The sequence below is a fragment of the Diaphorina citri genome, unplaced genomic scaffold (genome assembly GCF_000475195.1).
Source record: "Diaphorina citri unplaced genomic scaffold, Diaci psyllid genome assembly version 1.1 scaffold2, whole genome shotgun sequence".
Classification (NCBI taxonomy): Eukaryota; Metazoa; Arthropoda; class Insecta; order Hemiptera; family Psyllidae; genus Diaphorina; species Diaphorina citri.
In genome coordinates this window covers 280,935-291,048 of record NW_007377441.1, presented here as the reverse complement: position 1 = coordinate 291,048, position 10,114 = coordinate 280,935, and the positions used below count along the sequence as shown (strand labels likewise).

Genomic DNA, 10,114 nt, shown 5'->3' with positions numbered 1-10,114 from the left:
ATTTGTTCCTCAGGAGTCATTAGGGTAGCTGTGTTTTCATTACGAAGGTCTGCACAATTCTTCCTTAAGAAAATTAAATGAATAAAATTGAAATATTTAGTGTATTAAATTAAATTTAGATACCTGTACCATAAAATCAAAAACAAACCTACCCACTCAGTCCTCAAAAACCATGTCAACAGCAGAGCAAAATACTGAGATAACACAAGATGACCCAAAGAATCAACTACAATACTTTGAAACAAACCTAAATCCAACTCAACCAAAACTATCGCCTATATTTTTTCTGAAAAATAACAGGGAGAAAACTTACGGGTGTAGTGGTAGAGGGAGCTTTGTTAGCCGAGTAACAGTGGTCAAAATGAATGTTCTGTGTGATATGTGTGCCCTCAGCAATGTGAGTTTCTCCTTCCTTGTTTAGCATGTCTGTTGGAAGAAAAAAAAAATCAAAATACATAGAAACAAACAATATCTAAGTGGGCTTGTGGTGTAGATACCCCAAAACCTAGACAAGGGTTTAAAGACACTTTAACATAAAACAAGCCTCTTTCAAAATAAAGTAAGCTTTACAATAGGTACAATGAATTGAAATAGGTAAGTGTCTTGGGGAGGGTTATTTAGCCATATACTTAGCCTCCATGTTAATAGATAGTTGTATTTGACAATCCATGAGTATTTGCACCTTACTTGAGAGCTGTAAACATACCTAACATGGCAGCTACATTTTCTCCCAGAATCTGACGACCCTTTTCAGACTTGAGTGCTGACTCCAACTTCTGCAACTCCTCCTGGTCCATGTCCAGGAATGGATCGGCAAGTTGGTAATCCCCGGCAGTAGCTGAGGAAAAAATATTGAATTGTTAAATGCATGATAAAGTGACTTGGGAAAATTTGCAAATGAGAAATTTAAGGAAGTAGGTAGGTACTTATGTAACAACAAACAGTGAATGCAGTCTGGCAATCAATGATGCCCACAAGACTGTGTTAATGCAGTCTGGCGGACAGTCTAAACCTGAATGACAGGTATTAAGTATAAGGTAATCCTTTAGATGAGAAATTTAAGGAAGTAGGTAGGTACTTATGTAACAACAAACAGTGAATGCAGTCTGGCAATCAATGATGCCCACAAGACTGTGTAAATGCAGTCTGGCAGACAGTCTAAACCTGAATGACAGGTATTAAGTATAAGGTAATTCTTTAGGGTAGGTATTTTTTATTCTATATAACTCATAACATTAATTTTCATTACCACTAGTTGAAGATGCATGAGCTGCTGAAGTGGATGTACTTGAGCTTTCCGAGGCATCTGTTGGTTCAACTTTGGGATCATCATATGTAGCACTGTCCACACTCACTACACTCAGTCTTGAATTTTGATTTGGTTGACTGGCTGGAATATTAGAAAATGACATGGAAGATATTTTAATTTTCCATAAAAAAGGTAGGTATATCACAATGATAAAGGTAGGTATATCACAATGATATAATCAAGTAACATTACTGAAGATACTAAAAACATACGTAAGTACCCATTTTGTTTTATTTTGTTGCAGATAACAGACATAGCCTGTGGATATGGATTTACTGTGGTGGCAACCAAAAGCAAAGACAAAAACTTGAAACTGTTTGGATGTGGTCTTAATAGTGATTCTCAACTAGGTAAATTGTACATGAGTCACTATTTGGTACTACCCATAGAGCCTACCAACATTAAGTTGTTTTTTAGATCGGAAGAGCGTCGTGTTTTTTTTTTTTTTTTTTTTTTTTTTTTTTTTTTTTCAAATGAATCTTGATTTGATGGATTCATTAGATTCAAATGGAAAAAAAAAAACATTATGAGACTTTTTAAAGCAGTGTCATATATTTTTCAGGGGCCCCTGCTGGAGTTTGCTTGGGGGAGGCACCTGGTTCATTTGTGGATTGAGAGAATAGAATATACCTTGTTTATCCTGCTCGAATGAGACTAAAAAGTCCCTTTACCCCAGCACTCTAAACAAGGTCTCATGTATTTTATGGGTTTAACATAGTACAATACATAATGTTTACAAGAGACCTTGCTTAGTTGTTAAAAAAAAAGAGAGAGAGGAGGGTGGAAGCTCCTAATTATAGACAGGGGGCCCCTAAAGGTCCCTGTAAATCCCTGAATGCTTAACCCCTCCCCTGCACCAGGCACTGCAGAGGCTGTAGACCAGTGGCATAGCGTGGTCCAAAGTCAAGTGTAAAGTGTGTAGGGCACTAATTTCCATCACCATGCACATTACTACATAAGTCATGCACATGCTTCTTCATAAATATTTAAAGTCAATATTTAATGGTATTTGAGTAAATTTTGAGTGTATGGCCGCCATACACGCCCTACATGGACGCTACGCCACTGCTGTAGACTGAGATATAACCCAGTGTTTGGAAGTTGAGTTTTTGATATTTGTTTTGATGACCCCTGAGCTGACTCCCTGAGGCAAAAAAAAATAATAAAGATCCTTTTTTTTCTATGCTTCCCATTCATGATTTCAGGTTACCATGACCCGAGAAAGAAAGGCAACCCTCTCGAGTTAGTCATGTCCTTCGTCCGTATCCCATTACCAGTCAAACACCCGAGTACTCAAATAAAACATCTCGCGACAGGACGTGCTCACACGATTGTTATTACTGATAACGAAGGCGCGTTTACATTCGGAAACAACAGTTTTGGGCAGTGTGGTCGTGGTATTGTCCAAGAGGAAGATTATCAAGGGAAATGGTTCTGCCATAACATTGCGGATTTGGAGGGAGAGAAGATAATGGATGCTGTGTGTGGGCAAGATCATACGTGAGTATCGATTAAAAAGAAAACGTACAATTAAATCCGCCTTGGACATTCAGTAAGTGGGTATTATTTATTTATTTTAACAAAAAAAGAGCTTTTTTTGTTTCCACTTTCGAGGCTGACTGGTTACTTTTGTTCCCGAAGGCTGACGTTGAAAGCACTGACTCTCGGGTGGGGTTGACAATTTTCTTTTAACAATTTTCCGTTTCCGGTTAGATATGAATGTAAATAATGTGCCTTGAAGTAATGGAAAAGCTATTCCGAGGCACAATCCTTCTTGCGTATAAATTTGGACCTACTTGTCCTAGTGTATCTGTTTGCCCCATTCTGCGGTAGTTTTTACGTTCCCCCCTTCAAATTCAATTGTGAGTATCGGAATGTTATTGTCCTGGGTTCGATATTGTCCTTTTGCCGTTGTACAGCGTCGGAACTCAAGTAATTGAAGAAAAAAAATCCTTTTCTCCCTCCCCAGATTATTCCTGACCGAGTCAGGGAAAGTGTATTCTTGTGGATGGGGGGCAGACGGTCAGACAGGGTTAAATTAAGTTCGACTCTTCTTCTTTTCTACTGTTTCTTTATTTATGTTTTTCTTGATTTCTTCTTCTACTCCTCTCTCTTCGTACCATTTCTTTGTGGTTTTCTTGATTTTTCTTCTTCTTCTTTTCTTTCTTCTCCTTTTCTACAATTTCTTTATGTCTTTCTTGATTTTCTTATTCCTCTTTTCCTCCCCTCCGTTCTTCTTCGTTTTCCATTTTCTCCTCATCCCATTCTTCTCCTTTTCCTTCTCATTATTTTTCTCCACCTCATCCTTCTCCATTTTCTCCGTATTTTTCTTCTCCCCCTCTTCCTCTTACTCCTTCTTCTTCTTCTTCTTCTTCTTCTTCTTCTTCTTCTCGTCAGACAGGCTTGGGACATTTGAATAATCAGGAAACTCCATGTTTGGTGCGTGGTGAAATAGAGGGAGAGAGAATTGTCAAACTGTCCAGCGCTGTGGATTGCGTTTTGGCTGTCAGTGGTAAGAAAACTGAGAAATGAAAATCAAATCGTGAAAAAGTCGGCGAAAAATCGTAAAAGTTCCTATGGAACCAAGGCTAACGAGAAATTTTTACTTCATTTCATTAAAATGGGACAAACTCTCAAAAGTTCTAGTGAACTAACGCAGACATACAAAGGGGATCATCGTGGAATTGAAACTTCATCATGAAATATTATTTGTGGTAAAACAGAGCCTTTTCACAACTTTTGTGAATATCACAGCATTACGAAGTGCCTCCTTTCAATCGATTTCCCCATTTCAATCATCTTTTTGGACTGGTAATGCCGCCACTGGTCGCTACTCGATTAAAGTAGCTACTCAGTTGTCCTCATGAGGCTGAGTAAACCCCAAACTCCAAGCACAGAGCCGAAAAAACTTCGAACCCGGGACTTCCGGCGTGCAAGCCTAGTGTGATACCCACTCTAGAGTATGTCCCTTTCCATCCAAAACGTGAGTATCGGAATGTTATTGTCCTGGGTTCGATATTGTCCTTTTGCCGTTGTACAGCGTCGGAACTCAAGTAATTGAAGAAAAAAAAATCCTTTTCTCCCTCCCCAGATTATTCCTGACCGAGTCAGGGAAAGTGTATTCTTGTGGATGGGGGGCAGACGGTCAGACAGGCTTGGGACATTTGAATAATCAGGAAACTCCATGTTTGGTGCGTGGTGAAATAGAGGGAGAGAGAATTGTCAAACTGTCTAGCGCTGTGGATTGCGTTTTGGCTGTCAGTGGTAAGAAAACTAAGGAATGAAAATCAAATCGTGAAAAAGTCGGCGAAAAATCGTAAAAGTTCCTATGGAGCCAAGGCTAACGAGAAATTTTTACTTCATTTCATTAAAATGGGACAAACTTTCAAAAGTTCTAGTGAACTAACGCAGACATACAAAGGGGAAAATCGTGGAATTGAAACTTCATCATGAAACATTATTTGTGGTAAAGCAGAGCCTTTTCACAACTTTTGTGAATATCACAGCATTACGAAGTGCCTCCTTTCAATCGATTTCCCTATTTCAATCATCTTTTTACACTGGTAATGCCGCCACTGGTCGCTACTCGATTAAAGTAGCTACTCAGTTGTCCTCATGAGGCTGAGTAAACCCCAAACTCCAAGCATGGAGCCGAAAAAACTTAGAACCCAGGACCTCCGGCGTGCAAGCCTAGTGTGATACCCACTCTAGAGTATGTCCCTTTCCATCCTAAAGCACCATCTCATTTTGAAACCCTCTTCTCTTCCCCTGCAGATAAGGGAGACGTGTTTGGTTGGGGTAACTCAGAGTACGGGCAAATATCAGAGTCAGAAATGCAGATCAGTACACCGCGGGTTCTGTCGCAATGCAAGGGTGTGTCTCGTATTGTAGATGTGGCATCTGGGGGTTCCGCCTGTACTATGCTAAACGGTAAGTAAACAACTGAACAGTTGGTAAAAAAAAAAATCTTGCTTGCCATAGCAAGGGTGTGTCTCGTATTGTAGATGTGGCATCTGGGGGTTCCGCCTGTACTATGCTAAACGGTAAGTAAACAACTGAACAGTTGGTTAAAAAAAAAATCTTGCTTGCCATGCAGAAGGTCCCGGGTTCGAATCCCACCATCATTTTTCGATTGCAAATATTTCGAGGGGTTCTCATGTTGACCCAGCGCCTAAATGAGAAGCATTGTACCTTTTCTTGCCCATGTGATGAGAGACATACTACGGGATAGGCATGCTACGACACAAACCACACGAGTCTAAGTTAGCAGTTGTTTCATTGCTACGAAATAAAAACGGCAGGGAAACACACTCATCTAAAAAATAAAAAACAGCCTGGTTTGGTTGGAGATTATCGCGCCTGCCTTCTAAGCGCTAGGTCGCGGGTCCAATTCCTCGGAGCCTGTTTGAAATTGCAAGAAACAAAAAAACTCGTAAATCTTTGATTTTTGATGCGGATATTCAGGCAATATCGCTCCGAGAAAAACAGGTTAAGCTTAAATTCTGGGACACCCTGTATATATAAAAAATACTTTGTTGTTTCAGATGAAGGGCTTGTATATTCATGGGGTTATGGACTGTTGGGTCAAGGGCCTAAAGTGTCCCGTAGTATGAAGCCCACTCTAATACCTAGCACTCTGTTCGGGCAACACCAGTTTAATCCCAAGTCTAAAGTTGAGAGTTTGATAGCGGGTAAGAAAGTTATCTTGACTTGGCGGGACGGAGCGCTACCGCGCTCTTTAATAATGCCCGCTACTTATTCTCAGACCGTCAAATAGACCGAAGTCTCTCAGACCACTGTCTGATAGACCCAAGTCTCTCAGACCGCTGTCTGATAGACCTAGCTTTTTCTACCTCACACGTTCTGGGTCTGTCAGGCAGTCTGAGCATGAGTGGTGAGCATAATAGGTCTACCAATATAAATGTATTTTGGTTAAAAGCAATAAAACGCTTTCGTTTAAGCAAAAGTTTGATACTATTGGGTGGTACGGTATTCTGTCTCTTCTCGCCCATCTCATGAGGGATATAGTACGGGCATGCTACGACACAGACCACACGAGCCTAATGTAGCCGTTGTTTCATTGCTACCAAGGAAAAACGGCCATAAAACACTCAGCTTGGGGGGGATGAATTTTTTACAGTCATTGTACCAGAATTACCAGGAAAAGAGCTTTAGAAGACAAAAGGAAAGGCCTTATCAAGGACGAGAATCCAGGATTTGTTGATTGGAATAAATAAATTCCAATTTTCCGTTATCTATAAATCCGTTATCTATAAAAAAGACAGTGTGGTGGAACTTTCCTCCGAGATAATAAAACCCTACAACTCTCATGTGATATAATGAATATTCATCTGAGAACACTTGTTAAAAATTGTAACCTTGTGTGTCAGACCAGCAGAATTCTACCTGTATTTAACCACTCATATAGTACACAATTTTCACAATTTTTAGATGGTAAGTTGAATACCTAACTAGTGTAAAAGAAGGAAGACTAAAAAAAACCAAGGAAATGTAACTGCTAAGGTCTTATCACCCAAAAATGAAAAGAGAAGGAAGACAAGATAGGAAAAAGCCAGCCGTTCCAAGAACAAACATTATCCCATCAGGATTAAATCTGCCCTGGGTTGGGATTGAACCCGTAACCTAGTGCTTACAAGGCAAATGTGCTACTAACTAGGCTGGCAGGCACACATTTACTAACTTTCCGGTTTAAGGGCCTAAAGTGTCCCGTAGTATGAAGCCCACTCTAATACCTAGCACTCTGTTCGGGCAACACCAGTTTAATCCCAAGTCTAAAGTAGAGAGTCTGATAGCGGGTAAGAAAGATACCTAATGTCCGCTACTCATTCTCAGACCGTCTGATAGACCGTTGTCTGACAGACCTAGCTTTTCTACCACACATGTTCTGGGTCTGTCAGACAAAGCATGAGTGGTGGGCATAATAGGTCTTCAAATAAATATGTATTTTATTAAAAGCAATAAAACGCTTTTGTGTATGCAAAAGTTTGATACTATTAGGTGGTACTTATTCCAGTAGTAACACGCTTGCTTGCCATGTAGAAGGTCCAGGGTTCGGCCCTCAGTCGACGAAAAATTGCACTCACATGAAACACTCGGATTGGGAAGGGAATGATTTTTCTTTTTTCTTTTTTTTTTTCCTGTTCAACTCTATTCTATTTTACTATGTGCTATTCTATTTCTATTCTATTCAGGACCGTGTACATTTGGCGCAATCACCAACTTTGGTCACTTGTACATGTGGGGTAAGAATCAGTACGGTCAGCTTGGATTGGGTACTGTTGAGGATCAGCCATTCCCTCTCAAGGTAAAGTCTCTCCTTCCTATATTTGCTATAAGCAATTTAAAATTGAAACTTACACTCTACATGATTCTTACACTCGTATTTATGAACAAGAATGATCGTTCTTAGATCAGTCTCAAGTCAAAATTGACCAATCAAATGCCTTGAGACTATGCTTAGCACGAACTTAAGAGCCAGCATTTTGTTCATAAATATGGGTGTAAGGGTGGGTCAAAATACATCCATATAGCATAGCAACTGTGGAGTAAAAGGTTTTGTCCGGTTGGGCTCCTGGGTCAATAGATTGACGTTTGGGGAGGAAAGATTGGCCAAAGAATTTCCGTTCCATCCGAGATTCGAACTCAGCAACTCCGGATTGAGAATCATCGCTCTTAACCACTCGGCCACAGAGGACAGAGGTGGGAAAAAAACAACATTTATTTTCCCTTTTAATTTTTAGTTGTTTAAGGTCATGCACATTAATGCATGTATATATAGCCAGCCTAGTTAGCTTAGTTGGTAGTGCGTCTGCCTTGTAAGCGCTAGGCCGCGGGTTCGATTTCCGCCCGGGGCGGATTTTATCCTGATGGGATAATGTTCGTTCTCGGAACGGCTGGCTTTTTCCTATCCTGTCTTCCTTCTCTCTTCGATTTCGGGACGATAAGACCATAGCAGTTACAGTTCCCTCTGTCAAACCTCTAAAATAATAATAATAATAATGCATATCCATAAAAGTTACCCAATTTGTTTACTTTTTTCAACATTTATTTGTTTTGTTTCGTATTACAGGTGGCAGTAGGGGGACAAAAATAATAGACACCAACACCAACACTACCACACCACAAACAACACCAACACCAAAAACAGCAACAACTTTCACAGTAGGGACAGATGTAGACAAAGTGTGTTGTGGTGTAGACCATACCGTTGTTCTCAGTAGACACTTTGTAACATAGAATGGAAATCTCCAGATTTACAATAATAACTCCAGCTGTCTACGATAACAGCCGTGCTCTAGTGTTATACAGACAGTTCATCAGTCTAGTAAGTAAAAAAAAAAGGAAAAGGAATTTTAATTGTGTTAAACATATTTAAATGCTTGTCACAAACATCGTTCCCCGATTATTTCACCTAGATAAATTTTATGACATAACTTGGACTCGAACCACCAACCTCCAGATCCAAAGTCCAACGCGTTAACAACTGCACCACTAGAGTTGGTTCAGTCTAGTAAGTACCTTATCTTTTACTGTTTCATGATGGAAAAAGCTGACAACACGTGCGGTCCTAGACAGTCACCCGTTCAGATACCAACCACGCACAACGTTGTTTAGCAATAACAGCATTTCGTGGAATGTGAAAATCCCGAAGTACGGGTTCAATCCTGGGTATTTTTGAAGGGTACATTGCGACCCAAAGTCATTTATGTATACCGTATTGGTTGAATTCGTACTCTTGTTTTCTATCAAGAAAGAAACATCTTGTTCTAAGCTGACAATCTAAATAAGGGCCTGCTATGCACTTGTCTTTTTCTTTTTTCGTCAGCCTTTCGATCAGCCCTAGGGTCATTGCTTTTGGGCGAACATTTGGTTTTGGCCACAATTTTTTACGATTGGATCTCCTTCGCTGTCAACATTGCTATTTCTATAGCAAGGGAAATTTCAGGCTTTTTTTTTTTTTTTTTTTCCAAAACTAATGTCAGTTTGTCAGCCCAAAGCAATCACCCCAGGGCTGATTAAGAGGCTGCCGAAAAACGTCGACCCCTTCCGAGCACAGAAGAAGAAGATTAAAAGGAAGAAAAGTGACCGTAAAAGGAATTTTAATGGCGTTAAACATGAAAGTTTGTCACTTGCAAATATCGTTCCCCGGTTAATACTCGTACACACACACCTCAATAAATTTTATGGTCTTGACTTGGAATCAAACCCTCAACTTCCAATATTAAAAGCTTCCTCACAAGATTAAAAGGGAATTCCTTATCTCCCATCAGTACACTTCGCTTAATTTTATGTATTGACTTGGTGATCTGAACCACCAACCTCCTCACCAAAGTCCACCGCGCTAACCACTACACCAGTGACAGTGGTTGAAATGCAGCAGTAGTTCGTGGATATGCGACCAGCATTTCTTTCTCAACAACTAGGTACTCTACTCATAGGTGGATTTCACATCTAGACTACAGCTTGTAGTATACGGCAGTTTTCATGTTGATGGCTACATAGTCTTATGGGCATGTTCACACTTAATTTTAAAGTTCAAGTGTGAACAGGCCCATAAGACTATGCAGCCATCAACATGAAAACTGCCGTATACTACAAGGATATCCGATGTTCACAGGCAGTCTCATTGCACGGGCTTCCGATCTCCCATGAGAAGTTTTTTCGAGTCACATCCATAATTCGATGGATTGTGCCCATAGATGAGATGATCACGACTTAACTTTGTTTCCGCGCTTACTTGATTGACGTAACGGACATACCGCCCTATCGTGTAGATCTGACGTT

The 10,114-nt window shown here is 40.1% G+C and overlaps 2 protein-coding genes across 2 annotated transcripts in view; one reads left to right on the top strand and one right to left on the bottom strand.

Moving 5' to 3' along the window:
- Positions 1-253: 253 nt before the first annotated feature.
- Positions 254-1,435, bottom strand: LOC113468370. Its single transcript, XM_026825233.1, has 3 exons — positions 1,250-1,435; positions 707-838; positions 254-426 (listed from the first exon to the last, which is right to left on the bottom strand). The coding sequence occupies exons 1-3, from the start codon at positions 1,410-1,412 to the stop codon at positions 269-271; spliced, it is 453 nt and encodes a 150-aa protein (XP_026681034.1). The 5' UTR covers positions 1,413-1,435; the 3' UTR covers positions 254-268.
- Positions 1,436-1,455: 20 nt separating this feature from the next.
- Positions 1,456-10,114, top strand: part of LOC103510693 (RCC1-like G exchanging factor-like protein) — a 13,954-nt gene continuing 5,295 nt past the window's right edge. The window contains exons 1-10 of the mRNA XM_026823319.1: positions 1,456-1,464; positions 1,554-1,659; positions 2,515-2,809; positions 3,252-3,341; positions 3,712-3,821; positions 5,084-5,239; positions 5,854-6,000; positions 7,522-7,634; positions 8,400-8,412; positions 8,499-8,654. Coding sequence (XP_026679120.1) covers positions 1,456-1,464; positions 1,554-1,659; positions 2,515-2,809; positions 3,252-3,341; positions 3,712-3,821; positions 5,084-5,239; positions 5,854-6,000; positions 7,522-7,634; positions 8,400-8,412; positions 8,499-8,566 — 1,107 coding nt within the window. The 3' untranslated portion in view covers positions 8,567-8,654. The remainder of the gene's footprint in view (positions 1,465-1,553; positions 1,660-2,514; positions 2,810-3,251; positions 3,342-3,711; positions 3,822-5,083; positions 5,240-5,853; positions 6,001-7,521; positions 7,635-8,399; positions 8,413-8,498; positions 8,655-10,114) is intronic.

What these genes read in the sequence shown, in the direction of transcription:
- LOC113468370 (XM_026825233.1), bottom strand. Translation starts at nt 1,412, where the DNA reads ATGTCATTTTCTAATATTCCAGCCAGTCAACCAAATCAAAATTCAAGA. An exon ending in TCATGCATCTTCAACTAGTG is followed by an intron (nt 839 to 1,249) that starts GTAATGAAAATT and finishes TTTTTTCCTCAG; the next exon opens with CTACTGCCGGGGATTACCAA. An exon ending in AAATGTAGCTGCCATGTTAG is followed by an intron (nt 427 to 706) that starts GTATGTTTACAG and finishes TTCTTCCAACAG; the next exon opens with ACATGCTAAACAAGGAAGGA.